The sequence below is a fragment of the Bombus vancouverensis genome, chromosome 11 (assembly GCF_051014615.1).
Source record: "Bombus vancouverensis nearcticus chromosome 11, iyBomVanc1_principal, whole genome shotgun sequence".
Lineage (NCBI taxonomy): Eukaryota > Metazoa > Arthropoda > Insecta > Hymenoptera > Apidae > Bombus > Bombus vancouverensis.
Genome location: NC_134921.1, coordinates 6,803,877 through 6,819,532, shown reverse-complemented (window position 1 = coordinate 6,819,532; position 15,656 = coordinate 6,803,877). Strand labels below are relative to the sequence as shown.

At 37.0% G+C, this 15,656-nt stretch overlaps 2 protein-coding genes across 2 annotated transcripts; one reads left to right on the top strand and one right to left on the bottom strand.

The window, feature by feature from the left end:
• The first annotated feature begins 2,459 nt into the window (after window positions 1-2,459).
• Window positions 2,460-9,817, top strand: jub (LIM domain-containing protein jub). Its single transcript, XM_033350087.2, has 6 exons — window positions 2,460-4,927; window positions 5,800-5,890; window positions 7,509-7,678; window positions 7,748-7,810; window positions 7,882-8,064; window positions 8,144-9,817. Exons 1-6 carry the CDS (start codon window positions 3,002-3,004, stop codon window positions 8,363-8,365), a joined length of 2,655 nt encoding a protein of 884 aa, XP_033205978.2. The 5' UTR covers window positions 2,460-3,001; the 3' UTR covers window positions 8,366-9,817.
• LOC117166272 (angiotensin-converting enzyme) lies at window positions 9,723-15,406 on the bottom strand. Its single transcript, XM_033350089.2, has 16 exons — window positions 14,998-15,406; window positions 14,498-14,635; window positions 14,248-14,406; window positions 14,087-14,186; window positions 13,874-14,017; window positions 13,494-13,797; window positions 13,267-13,419; window positions 13,085-13,209; window positions 12,837-13,012; window positions 12,600-12,760; window positions 12,329-12,451; window positions 12,071-12,255; window positions 10,767-11,055; window positions 10,539-10,684; window positions 10,369-10,457; window positions 9,723-10,118 (listed from the first exon to the last, which is right to left on the bottom strand). Exons 1-16 carry the CDS (start codon window positions 15,154-15,156, stop codon window positions 10,032-10,034), a joined length of 2,538 nt encoding a protein of 845 aa, XP_033205980.2. The 5' UTR covers window positions 15,157-15,406; the 3' UTR covers window positions 9,723-10,031.
• Between the last annotated feature and the right edge of the window lie 250 nt (window positions 15,407-15,656).

Sequence of the window (15,656 nt, the reverse complement as noted above, 5' to 3'; positions counted from 1 at the left end):
TATTGTGCACCAAGACTCGTACGCGGACTAAGATACGCACATGTATGGTCGGACGCGATTCTATTCTCGTGCATTCCGAGCCATGCGGGTAGTATAGGGCTGCACGTTTCCTGTGTACTCACGCCAGTCAGCTCTTTACGCGTACGTAAATGCGTAAGCGCGTGTAGACGTGAACACATGTGCGATGTTGCGGCCGTAAACCGCGTGTTTATTGTCGCACCGACGCGACGTGGCGAGTACATGAGAACCCGATGTCATATTGTACCGCGGTTCGACAAAAGCGGATCGTGATCTGGCATCGGTTTCTTTACTTCCGCTTGCGACACACGCGATGAATTATTATGGTCTGATGTTTCGACAGTTATTACAGCTAATGTGCGATAGAATTTATCACATCATTCGTCTTTTCTTTTCTTGAAAATGTATTATACTGTATACTTTGATATTATATACTTATTGTATATTGTTATATGGATATACTTTGAATTTTCAAATTCTATTTTTGTATCGTTATGATCTCTCAATTGATATTCAATACAGTTTATCTATTGGTTGATCTTATTTAGTCTGTCAATACACCCTCTGACACATTTACAACCAATAATTTCATTGATATACCAAAGTTATAAGTACAAGTTATAAGATTTTGTAATTGAAACGAGAACAAGAATTTGAAGTTTGCTTTCAAATATCTTTAAATCAATATGAAAAATTCTACTTTTCTCAGAGTCACTGATGCAGTTTGTCTACTTAGCCTTATTTTAAGGCTAACAATAATCTAACACTAATTGTCGTCGCTTTCGTTTCTATCTTAATTTTATATCCCTATTCTTTTTCTCTATGTAAAAAGATTGAACTCATACAATAAATAAATGAACATAAAAGCAGTTTATACATTAATAAAGGCGAGATTGAATATCGAACGACAGGCTGTTGAAAAGACGAGATTCAAACACGTAGTGTTACGTCAGAGGCGGTATCGAGCGATCGATCAACCCGTGTTGACCAATAGGATATCGACATGATCGCGCAGGTGCCTGGAAAAACGTGGGTGCCACCATCTCGTGGGTGGTACGAAGGCTAGAAATTCATGATTTTTGCTCACCTTTCGAAAATATAAAGTTTTCGTTGAGTGAGGTCGCCGTCGCCCACGTTATCGCGACCGGTGAACAGCTGCGAGACCTGGCGAATGAAAAGTTGGTTCCTTTCCCGCGTAGGACGACAGCGAGACGTGATTACGGCAACACGTGCAACTCCAACGATCAGATATAGTAAACGAAATAAAAATTCGTTTCGTCTCTGAGGAACAGAATAGACGCGTTATTTAATCGTTGATCCAAACAATCATGACGTCGTTTGGTTGCAATTGAGAAAGATAACTGCACGCGTGTCGTCGATTGTTGCAAATTAATTGAGAACAAGAAACACGATACAGTAAGCACGCGTGATTAATTTCATTGCTTCTCTCGTTCTTAGAATCCATCGATCACGATGTCGGTTACGCGATCTGGTGAACAAGGCGTCGATTATCCCAAATCTTTCAGACTAGCGAGTACGTCGTCTTGTTATGTCAGTAGAGCACAAGAAGCCTTTTCAAGCAATCGTAACATCGAACTCTTAATGTGGACATGTAATAAATAATAAAAAATTATAGGCTGAACATTTTCTGATCGAATAAATTGCATGGCCAATTATTGTATGTATTGAGAGATGTTTCTGATAGATAATTTCTTCGTGTCGATCGCAGCAGATACAAAACGCAGACAGTATATTGGAATTACGTTGCATTATTATGCCGAACACGGGTCCCGTGAATGCATGATGGCGCGCCAAGCAAGATCTTGCATCTTTACCTGTCGACCTGTCCATTCTGTTCCTAGGCAGGTCCCGAAAAAAACCTGTTTTGGTCGCAATTGAATGCATTCGTGTCTGCTCTATCAACAACCAATAGAGAATAGGGAATGATGTCATGTTAAACTCCTACCTGTTTTCTGTGAAGATATCTTCATTTAAATGCATAAACATTCTTGTCATTTGTGTATCTTAAGACTGATCAAGAACGATACTGTTTAGGTACTTTTTGTATCCGTAGAGAAACACACTTTTTCTTGTAAAAGATCTCAATGAGAGTTATATTCTTTCTTCAAGTTTCAATGCATGTATATATATATATGTTTAACAAGTGTAGTTGATCCTCTGTAAAACACGTATAATATACAAATTCAGCTTCTTTGTATCGAAAAGGAAATATTTCGTAGTAAAGGAATACATACATTTCTGCATCAATAACTGAATTTCCATTTTACATCGACAACAGCGCCAACTCGACTGGTTCGGCGATTCAAAGGATGAATCATTGCTTGAAATGCAGGAATCTTACTTTCCTAAGCGTTGCCGGCAGTATAGTAATCGTGGCGCCACATTGTGGACAAAGACAGTAACGCAGGTTGCATCTGGATGACTCGTAGCAGGGGAAAATGTCTCGCAGGTATCTGGTTTGACGAACCACGATGCGTGCGTGGTGCATGTGTGTGCGTATCGTGTGAATTTTCGCAGGTGGTGATTTTTCGTGCAGAACGAATATCCGAGATCTGCCGGTGGACGGACGCTAATCGAAACAAGGAGACGCGAGTTCGAGGCGCCGTGATCGCGGGGCGTATCCCAAAATCGTGGCGGAGAAACGGTCCTGCTTTCGTCCAGTAAACTTCGTCGTGCTACGTGCGTCGTGTTTTGTCGTGTTCCGTGAGAAAATCGTAATTCTGTAAAAAAGAAAGTGCGAGTGAGAACAAATCGAAGGGGTTAAATATCAGCTAATCAAGGGAAATTGATTTGACATGACGACTACCGAGCTGACTCACCTTCCTGAACGATGTCGAATCACTTTGTAGCGAATTTTGAAAAATTCTATTGTTAAACAATAGTCAGTTAAACAATAATCTTCAAACAGCAACCTAAAAATCTTATTTATTATCATCAAACGTCTCACTGTGAATCACTGCCAATGTGTAACTCAGCCGACGATTCTTACGTACAAAAGCTAGGTTATCTGCAACTCGGGGATGAATCCACTGACGCCGGCGGTGCGTCGGGTACCGGCAGGGTCACGGGATCACGACCTGAGGCTCAGGTACCCGTGTCGAGGAATGTCATAAGCAGAACAGATGCCAGAGGACCTGGTAGACCAGTTGGTGCTATTGAAAGTTTCATTGAGAGCAATGCTGACACTTGCAGGCAGTCAGCAGCTGATTACAAGCTATATGAACGTGAAAATATAATAGCTGCATCAAGATTTCCCACACCAAAACCAGTAGAGCAAATCAGTGCTCAGCAGCAACAAAATCAAAACCGTATGAGTCATCAGCAAGCACCAGTATATGAAAATATTGACTATTATCCGCAACAAAATCAACCTCATCCTCCATATTATCATCCAGTGGAATCTAGGAAGAGCCCTAAGAGTAGTCCTAGGGGATCTTTAGCAGGTGAATCCTATGAACCTACGTTTAGAAAAGCACAACCACAGGTTCCTACTGGGAATCGATATCAATCTGCATCACCAGCAAAAGAATTACCTCCATATGAGGCACCTCCTGTATATGAAAATATTCAGGAGGTGCATTTCCCAGAAAACACACAAAATAAACCAGGCCCTCAGGTTCCACCAAATTATTATCACCCAGCAACAATTAATGGCGGTGATTATGTTGTTATGACAGGAAAAGTGGGCCAAGCACAAAATCAAAGAGGTATGACACAAAATTTATCATACACACAACAAAGAGGAAGCAATATACGTGGTCAAAGTTATGATGGCTCTAGTTTACAACGCTGTGTTGATTCATCCACATCAAGGTACTTACAAGGATCTTCTTCATCTTTAGATCATCAAGCTGGTAGAAGTGCTTATGTTCCACCATCTGAACTACAAACACCAACCCGAAATTTTAATTATAATTCTGAGCAACAACAACAACATTCTCCCAGATCTGGACTTCCTTATCATAGTGAGTCACCACCGATACGCTTACCTCCAGAGCCACATCATTATCGTGGATCTGTGGATAGTTCAATGAGTGGACAGCATGGATTTAGAGCTTCAAATCATATAGAAACTGTACAACAGTCTCAATACCGCCAGGATAGTCCCCAAAGTTACAAATCTTACATAGAATCACCCGCAAGAAGTACAAATACAAATATTACTGGAGAGACTCAGGCCAGAAACTCACCTGTCTATGGTGCGAGACAAGGAGAGCAATCTGCTTGCCGCAATTCTCCCTGTTATTCTCCAAGTAGAATGTTACCATCAAATGAGAGAAACTATCATCATCAAGAACCTAGATCAGAATTTCCTGTCAGAAATTCTCCAATATATTCATCGAATAGATCATCAGAACACTTAAGATTAAGTAATTTACAGAATGATAGAAGTTTTGTTCAGGATACAACTGATCCTTCTGATACATCAAAACCATCACCTATGTATTCACCTAGCCGTAGTGATTCTTCCAGAACCGTAGCCAATAATAATAGTGCAAGAGGTTCTCCAAAAGTAAGTCCAACTCACAACCAGGTATCGTCCGATACAGTCGCACAAAATGTGGTTAATTCGCCAAGACACGTGTCACCATCTTCCGCAAGCAATATTATCGGTAGTCCTCTACGTGGTCAGGTACAAACACCAGTGACCACTGGTGCACCAACCATCGCAGAATCTGATTCAAATGTTCATGGGCCTAGAATCACCAGTCTCCCTCCAGGGGTGACCAGTGGTGTAGCCGGCCCAGTCTTTTTAAATGCCGGTGTACCTGTATTGCAAAGGCCACCCGAACCTGAACTTGAAGAAAGAAAGTCAGTCAGTCCACCGATCAAACCGACATCCGGCAAGGGGCTACTACCCTACAATGTTATACCACCTAGACCTTCCGTAAGGAACTGGCTTATACAATTAAAAAAAGATGCATTAACCATTAGCGTTTAATTCTATTTTGTGCTTTTTCCTCTTTGCAAAACCTGTTCACAATGTAACGCTGTAATCGCACGTTAATTGGGTTACGGGAACGCATCGTTGCTTTCGATTTGTTTTGGATGAATGCCAAGTATGCTGATCCATTTGCATGCTGATTTCATATAAAAGGTATGACTACTAACACTAACGATTATACAATTTATCGTGATGATTTTTTATAGAAATTGACCATGAAGAATAATAAACTGTGAATTTTTTGTTATGCTTTTTATAATCGATGCTTGTTAGGATACAAAAAAGCTGGTGATGATTTTATTTAAGCGATGATGTCACAAATGTCAGTTATTATCGCTGATATTTTATATAATGGCTGACCTGTTTAACGATAAGATTAGCAATTTACTTAGATGCAAATGTTATTTCAAATAGCCCGATAAATATTTCCTCCTATTTACTAAGAAAACATATCGGGACGACATCGACTTCAACAATTTTCAATATTGCGTGAAAAAAAACGCGTATCGCTCGCAATACCTTATGATTCGTGACGAGTTTTTTCTTCGAACTCGCGCTGAATCACACGTTGTAAATCGTCAGCTCCTGACAAGCGCTGTATAGTTACTGTGCAATATTTTATTCATACAAGATGCGTACGCATCCTCTCTAAGCATGTAATATACCCTCTGTGTTTCGAACTTTTCTCTTTTTTGTCACGAACGTTGTTGTAACCGCATGCAAATTTATGTGTCCCTGTGACGAAATCCCATCCCAATCTATGACACCATTTGTCAGTACCGATCACAACGCAAAATGTGATTTATTTCTTGTAGGGACCCACCGAAGCAGAGAGGAAAATAGAAGAATTGACAAGACAACTCGAAGAGGAGATGGAGAAGCAAGAAGAAGAAGGGGAATACTTTGGTAAGAAACAACGATCGAACGGTGCTCGTAAAACAGTCGTCGAGCATTCAGGAGGATATTTTTTATTCTGTAAATTTGTCTATGCAATAGCTCCCCATTGTAAGATTTTAATTGGCACAATGTTTACATAGTTTTACCGTACCAAACTCTGTTTTCCTAACAATGTTTGTATAATATTTTTAAACAGATTGAGATGTGACAATTTGGCATAATTCCGTCATTAGAGGAGTTAATTTCCGACACGTTCCGATCCATAATTTGCACCGATTCTGAGAACGAATAAAAAGCAGCAGGGTACCGTGCCAATTCCCACGGCACAAGTTCCCCCTTGGTAGACCGGTTTTGGAAAATGGAGTCAAGTTTCAGTGTGTCGCGAAACTTTTTAACCCGGCGTTTCGTTGACATTCACTCTCTGCCCATTCGTTTCCACCTACGTGTCTTCGCACCTACGTGAAGCATCACAAGTGTGCGTGTTACATGCATTTGTTAGGTGAACGCAGACATGCACTATCTTTTCCTTGTATTGCACGTGTATGTCCGAACACTGTAAGGTGGTATTCACATTGGACACTTTCTTCGACGTCTATTGTGTTTTGTAATTAAGTATTCGCTGTTTCGATGAAGATTACTTCACAGACAGGAAGGAAGAAGCTTCGAAGAATAGGCGTCCAAAAATATCGATGAAGTACAATTGGACAAGAGACTTGTAGTGTCATTTTATTCTAGTTCAAAGCTCCAAATTTGTAAGATATTTATGTTAGAAATCTAACATCATGTTTGTCACTCTAATAGTTTTGTAAATGACCGGTGCGGTTACACAACTATGAAACACTTATCAATGCAGATAAATACGCATTCGATGCAAATAGCTTTCAGGCATGTCTATATTTGGCTGCGCATTTTTTTTAAAACCAGTATTTTCCAATAATTCATACGATAATGATGTTGTAGATTTTATTTAAACGCAGCCTAACCGTAGTCAAAGAGGAACTGAAAAATCTGTGCGCGCGGATAGGAACTTCAGTTGAGCAAGCCAATCTCAGCCGAGAGGTAGCTGGCGTTTAGGTGAGCTTAGTTTGTTTCTCTTCGTTTTTGTGTACGAGTTCTATTCTTCGTGTAACGTCCTGTACACGGCAAACTGCCGTGGCCAGGTCGCGCTCGCCGCGGTAAGTAATCTCGTTATAGATAGACTAGTCCGACTCGTTGGTGGATTCTAGTTCGAGCGAGACTGGCCTAGTGAAACTAAACCGTTGAATCGAAACTACAAGTGTCACTAACGGCGAATGAGGGATAAAGGATTCCTGTGAAGGGAATGGCAGGGCCTGTGTTACCTATTGATAGTTGTGAGTTTCTTCCGTAGTTCCTCTGGATCGTGTCATTAGTCCGTATTTCTTCTGACAGTTATTGACCCTGAAGAGCGGATCTTATTGTCGAGTATCGACGAGGGTATTTTTAAACTTTGCCCAATGCGACTAAACTATAGAGTTATGGTTGACAAGGCATTTTCATGACTTTAAAAATAGTTTCAAATGTTTGACACTAGTGCTATGAAAAAAATTTATTTTTTAAATGTATTCTGTTGCAATATTATAAAGGATACGTTGATGCTTTTCGACAGGTATTTGTCACACATGCGGTGAAAAAGTAACGGGGGCGGGTCAGGCCTGCCAAGCTATGGGCAACCTTTATCACACAAATTGCTTCATATGCTGTTCCTGTGGAAGAGCGTTACGCGGTAAAGCGTTCTATAATGTCCACGGAAGAGTGTACTGCGAGGAAGATTATCTGGTACGTAAGACAATAATTGCAATAGACGAGTGATACGATGACGTAGCTCATAGAAGATTTTGTCTGTAGTACTCTGGTTTCCAACAAACTGCTGAGAAGTGCGCAATCTGTGGTCACCTCATTATGGAAATGGTAATTAAATCGATAATGATAAAACGATTTACGTTGAGGTTTTAATTTATTCTATATTTTCTTACTTGTAGATATTACAAGCTATGGGGAAATCCTATCATCCAGGATGCTTTAGATGTTGTGTTTGTAACGAATGTCTTGATGGCGTTCCCTTCACGGTTGACGTTGACAATAAAATTTACTGTGTTAACGATTACCATAGGATGTTCGCGCCGAAGTGTGCTTCCTGTGGAAAGGGAATCACTCCAGTTGAGGTAAGTAGTTATATTTTCAAATGAGTGATTTTTGTAAAAATAACAGACATAACTTTGATTGATACGTTTTATTTCTCAGGGTACAGAGGAAACCGTAAGAGTTGTTTCCATGGACAAAGATTTCCATGTAGATTGTTACGTTTGCGAGGATTGTGGTATGCAACTGACCGACGAACCGGACAAACGATGCTACCCACTCGATGGTAGGCTTATGTGTCGTGCGTGCCACATCCAACGCATATCCCACACGCAACCCAGAGCTCCACAGCCAGTATCAGCTAGTTATCAATTTATGGGATAAGTTAAATATATTAAGTTGAATGTTTAAAATTCAATTGCATATCGGTCATCCGGTAATGAACATCGTTAAGAACTGACTGAACAAATCGATCTATCACTAACGTAAAGCTTACACGTGTCTATCCTCTACGAAATAGAAATTTATAGAAAAAATACAGTTATCGATATTTACAATATAATTAATCAATGTTTACAGAAGTAATATAGCTTTATTGTTCCTCTAAAATGTGAGAGGTTTGACGTGATCTAGCAAGACTGGATATTTGCAAAATCGAAATATCTACACTGCCTTTTGGGATCATCTAGAATCTAGATTATATAGCCAGGGCGACGTTTGATCTTTTTTTAGCAATGTATATTATTCCGTTTTTATGAGAAATAATTTCCCATTGACAGCTATTAATATAGGTTAGTATATTTAATATATGTGGTCTTATTTATTTTATCCAAGATATACGCGAATACAGTGGTCTCGTTAGGACGAACGAGTTGCGCAGGCAACTGTGATATATTAGCATAATAACTACATTGTTGTTAAGTAATGATTCCTTATTTTAGTTCATGTATATATGTTTGATATATAATTATGTATATTAATATTATATTACTATACATTATACAGGGTGGTTGGTAACTGCTGGTACAAGCGGGAAGGGAGTGATTATACGCGAAAAAAGAAGTCGAAAATATAGAATAAAACTCTTTTTTTAATTTTTTTTTTAATTTTTCCATTGAGACAACGATCTACAGTGAGATCCGTTATAACGTACCGCACGCGTACCAAGCGAAAATTCAAAGTCGATTTTCTCGAAAACGAAGCCTCAAACGAAAAATTTTTATTCTATATTTTCGACTTCTTTTTTCGCGTAGAATCACCCCCTTTCCGCTTGTACTACCAGTTACCAACCACCCTGTATATAATATGAGAACAATCCTGCTGTCAATGTATATCGACTTTCTTATGATTAATAATTCTGGGCGCATCTCGACGTGGTGATTTATGATAATTATAGTGTATTATTACTGTACTTGACGTATCGCGTTTGCTAACAGTATTTATTATGACAATACACCATATATTGGTTACTAGTATCAAAACTTCATACAAGACTCTTGACTTTCGTGTATATTACTCAGGAATTTTAATACGATCGTGACAACCTCATCGTTGGAAAATTATGTGAATGTTAATGTTCAAATCAATGAATGGTACTAAATAAGGTTCGGTGCATTGAAGACGAATAATTTTAGTTTACTACAATGCACAATTTGTGCTGCCAAAAAAGCTTCCCTATATCTGATTAATTAATCAATATTTCTGCGTGTAAATAAGGTAGGCTGAAGATAAACTACGAGTATTGTAGGTGAAAAGTACAATGTTATTTAAGTATATGTGCGGTATATAAGACAAAACGTCTGTTCAATAAAGGAGGGTATATCTGAGCATCTGTAATTTGTGTCAATTAATTTTTTTAAAGATTTCAAGGTGGGTTAGGTATATGTAGCCGTTCTTTCATATAATATTACATATAAGATTTTCTTCTTTCATCATAACACAATAACGTTTACACATTTACAAGTGATAATATACATCCTTTTCATCAATCAGGCTTTTAGATTGAATCTCTTATCCAGGTGATCAATTAACTTTGTCCCATATGTTTTTGCTATGTTTTTGGGGGTTCTGTTTGTCGTTCTATTTTGAATCCTGTTTTTGGAGTCATTGTTGTTGTCGTTTTACTTGATTCTGCTGTCTATAACATAGAAAAAGTTATATAGAACATATTATAAATTTGAGGACAGCACACTAGAAACCTAAGAAAGCGAATTAAAAAAAAAACTAAACATTCAGAGAATTCTGAATTCAGTAGAAAATAGACCTACACACAGTATCATATGCAGACTACATCAAGAAGGCATGTAACAAATAATATAGTAGTCAGTTTTAGTTAAATGTCTTCACAGTTTACTATCAAGTAAAGGAATAATTTAGTGTAGTTATACCTTGTATACCATTTGTGATTGTTTACCAAATGACAAAGGTTTTACTATCCCTGACTTGCTGAGCTGTCTAATAGCCATTGTTGTGCACCCTATACATTATATACACATATATATATATCATTAATTTTTCATATGATCAACAATTTTGAGAATTGTTTTTGTTTAATTACCTATGGTGACAGTATATCTAAGAGGCGTAAATATTTTATAAAGGAGATATGCTAAGGCCCAGTTTCCAACAGTAGAATCTTTTACTTTGTCTATATACTTCTTACTAAAATGCATAAGCTCCATGAGGTGTGCAATATCCACTCCACTGAAAGAATAGACATTGCAAAGTATTGTGATCACATGTAATTTTATATGTAATTTATTATATACTATTTGACAGTGCTTACTTTTTGATTGTTACATAGAATGTGACAATCCATCCTATAGAGGTAACTATATGAACTGGCACTAAAATATGCCAATAATCCTTGGTCATTTGCTTCATTTTCGCGAACACTGAAAGTTTTTTCATCGGTTCTATTTTCGGGGCATCTCCTTTATTAGCATTCAAGTTACAATAACGCATGACCAGGATATCCTTACCGAATTTATGCCTATATGGCATTTCGTATGTTTTAATACGATTGAGAAACGGGACATAATTGCACGACAAGTTTCTGTAATGTGGATGCCTTTCTGAAATCGACAACGTCGCGATTGTAATTGTAAACCATTGGTAAAATAATCTTACGCGTTAACCTACCGAAAAATTTCAATCTCCAACGTCTTGAATCGGTATATCGTGTAAGACGTGTTGTCTCTAAGAAATTTTTTGTCATCAATATGGGACTAAATCCTAAAGTAGTTGCGAACCTTACGCCCCGGCAAAAAGACACATCCATTTTCGAAAAAGCGATTGTGGCTATTTCTAACCAAGAAACTGTGCTTTCAAGTTGTACTGTGAGATAGTTATAGTTCCGAGTTTGTCGAGTTGTACGTCTTGGACAGGTAAATTGGACAGAACTTACCGAAAGATTATTTAGTTCAGCCGACGTTGGCCTACGTAATGTTCGTAAAAATTACGTAAATATAGTAACAAAAACTCACATGTTTCTCGTATCGTTTACTGTAAAAGACTAGTTTGATGATCGAAACGTAACGAATGACAGCAGAGACATCTATCGAATTCTTTATCGTTAATATGCATATAGGCGGATGCTATATCTAAAAAGATATTTTGGTAGGAAACTTCATAGACAGTTGTCGGTTATTATTTTTAAACTAACAACATAAAACAACGAGATCATTTTAAACATAGTTACAAATAAATTTAATGTAAAATACTAGTGGTACAATATGTAGATAAATGTGATACTTCTTTTGGCATCAATTGCATAGTACAGTTACAAGATACATGTAAATGTCTTATTATGCAGTTGTTCAAAGGTTTCATAAAGTATTTACATAATTTCTAATTTGTGTTATATATACAGCGATATATTATCTTGTCTTTTTGCTATTAACATATTGAGATTCGCGTACTAATCAAAGCCAGTGGGAGGAATAACTGTGAAGTGATTTTTCGAGCGCCATTTTGGTACCAGTGAAAAAATAACGCTGAAATAAATTCAAGAAGGTCTATAGTTGTGATGTATTATTAGTATATTTCGCAACTAATATTCTATAGAATCTAGTCTCTTCTTATTTTTACCTGTGTCATCGCGATTTGTGATCCAACCAACAACAGGTTCCATTTCATTTTGTCGTTTTAGCCATTTATTTAGGGGCTCGAAATATCTTAATATAGCATTAGCATCCATCCTGTTTGTTCTACCTCTTGTCATTTGTCGTACCACATCTTTCCAAGATCTGGACGAACCAATTGATAGCACATCGCTAAAAAAATAAGAAATGAAGAGGGAATATATTTTCTATACTTTTTTTTCTATTATAATTTGTTTACACATACGATAATAATCTCCCAGCTTCTCTTGATCTATAAAAATCACAAGTATGTAAATCACCAGTGTGGCCTGCTATTTCACATAAAGATTCGAACAGTTGAAATTGCAAGACAACACCAACAAAATATCTAAAAATAAGATCATGTAAATATTAGAATTTATTAAATTGGTATATTAATATCTATTATTTAATAAATAAATTTAATAAAAAATTTCTAATTTCTTAAATTAATTTTTTTAATTTATAATTTAATAATAATAATAGCTCTTTTATACTTGGCATAAAGAGCGTCAGCTGGGATATGATACTTCGATCCAGGATCAAAATCTCTTTCGGATCGTGGCACTGGAGGCACGATTCCTTGATACTGCAATCTTAATTCCCACCATTTATTTGTCATATCCGTAACACCCTCGTTGAATACACGCCACCTCCACTTTTAACATAAAAGGACAGAGATGTATTCACAGTTTCAAAAAGACATCGCGCTTGCAAATAAAATATTGTAAAACCTCATCAACTATGTACGCAAATGGCATGTAGGCAACTTTACGAAGGGCCATTAGCATCAAGAAATTGATATCGCTTCCATAATCATCCGTAGAATTGTCATGTAATTCGAGTTTACTTAAATGTTGAGGGGTGAACACGGAAAGTTCAATGGCGTCACTGACTGCTTCGAAAAATCCTAATTTACACAGGATTGGTATTTACTGAATCATTCAACTTTTATTATCACAATGATAATTCTTTTTGTCACCTGGAATTGCCTCGTTTCGAAATAATAATGGTTGATCGCTATATTGTAAGAAGTATTGCAATCGAGCGATCTCATGGTGTGTTGATAGTAAATCTTCCATCGTAACCCTCGTACACTGCTTAATGCTATAAAATTAATCGATTAAATACATTAAATCATGCTTTATCGACAATGATAAGTACCTGTAATTCATCCTATTGCAAAAATCCCAAGCACTGGGAGTACACTTGACTTCCCTGTCGATAGGTTTCTCAAACATCGAAAATCTCCAGAATTCAGGTGGCATTGGCTTCATTCCAAGAGAAGTAAAGAATTCCTCTGCTATTTGGAACATCCTGGAATATTTTCTTTGTTAATATCGTAATATATCAATTAATATTACATTTAAGCATTACTATCGTAATATTACCTTAACGGTGTGAATCTTCGAATCATCATTTCCAAAGTGACGTCTAATTTTTTACTTGCTGGAAATGGCTGTACTAGGTCGAAAAGATCTTCCCAATTTTGTGCCCACATATTTCCTAAAATATGCGCCGGAATTGGTCCATCCCTTCTTATTTTATCGCCGTATCTTTCGAATAATTTCGTTCTTACATAAGTAAAGAGATTTTTGTACAAATGCATGATCGCTGACATTACGTCTGCTGTGTTCTGTCGAAAGTATTCATCTTCGAACAATTCTCTCATTTGATCACCTGCATCCTCAAAACCTATCGGAAGATACTTTTAAAATATGGATTCTTTTCTAAGAAAATTTTCAATGCAATTACATATGATTTTATTCACCATTTAGTCTAGCAGCTTGATTTGCTAGTTGAATGTATCTCATATATTTATTTTTAAGTTGAGGTCCAGTAGCTTCATGCCAAGCATGCCAATAATATAATAATTCATCATAGTCCTTAGATTTTGCCATTATTTTATTCACATCTAAGAAATATGCATTTATTTATTTGATATTCACAATTTGTTGATTATTACATGGACGAGTAAACTAACCATGGTCTAAATTCAGGTCACAATTTGCTCCTATAGTTCTATAAGGACACACCCTTGTTCGCACATATATTTCCTTCATTTCGAGAATCAGACTGTGCAACTGAAAATCAGTAATATTTCCGTCGTTTTGAGTTTTCATGAGATAATATTTTAATATTTACCTCATTAAATTTGTCATCTGTCAAAGAATTTCGTCCCCTGATAGCGATCATCTTGAGTTCCCTTTTAGCGAAGGGATCTCCTATTCGACTCCAAGCGAAACTGACAGCCTTGCGCCACGAAATTCGGTCAAATTTCAACTTCAAAGTCTGTTCTTCTATCTGATAAAGCAAAAATAATGAAATTTCTGACAAATTATTTCTGACAATTGAATATTTTTAGAAAAGATTTTTTTTGGGGAGATCTATGTACCATTCTTCGACGATTTTCTTCAGTGACATTTGTTGCAAAATTCCATTGCGCTGTCATCACTCTCGTGCACATTGCAGAAGCTTCACTATCATATTCTCGAAGAAATTGTACAGCATCCCCTAAATTCACGTTCATACCCTAAATTCAATTTAAAATGAGATGAAACAAAACTTTAATATATACATCGAAGCAAAATCATGTTCTTTCTTCTGTAACCAAACTGCAGTACAATAAAATTTGCAATGCTACTTCATACTTTTAACCGTGAAAATGGTTACAAAGAACATTCCTACTGACCCAGATAGCGTGATCATATGATTCAAGGCCTAATTAGAATTTTAAATGCAGCTTTGATCTAATATTCCCCAGGGGATAACAAGTCTCCCTCCAACCGTGTCAAGTAGGCTTCTATCAAAGTGTATCATCGCCAAAATACCGTTAATGTGATTTATAAACAACAATGAAGTAGAAAACACCGAAATCATAATTCATTTCCTTACCTCTAAATATTTGCTACAGCTTCTCTGCATAAGAGAACAAATAATCATTATACCAATCAATTTCCTCAGAATCCTCATTTTTGTCATAGTTAAAGTGGAGCCAAAAATAAGACAAATAAAGTGCAGGTGTCGTTGATCTCTTTCGAAATCGTTTTTCATTCTCACGGGAAATAAAATGCAGTTAGAAAGTCAGGATGTTGATCAATCGGCTCTTCATGCACCACTGAGCATATTATTCTTGCCATTTCACTGTCTGCCTTCTATGTTTCAAAAAAATGTCTTTTACACGATACTAATAAAAATGAAAAATTCTTTTTTACTATGATTCATTGACACAACAAGCGTGATCTTTCACTTCCTTTTATGATTGAAACACTGTTAGAAACTTTCGATTCCATTGCAAAACGCAATCTTCGATACCATCGTCCCACAGAAGGAAAGTTTATTAGATTCGATAAAGAGGCTTTTGAAGTTTTTAATAAGGAATTACGTAAATTATTTGCGAGAAGAATTTCGATTAGTACTGTTTGCCAATTAGCAGTTGATCGAACATTCGGTACGTCGATGTTGTCGTCGCAAAACTGAATCACCACAGAAAGAGAGACAGGTCTTCCGGACGGATATTCCACGGGCGAAAAGAGGAAGGGACAGGCATCGTC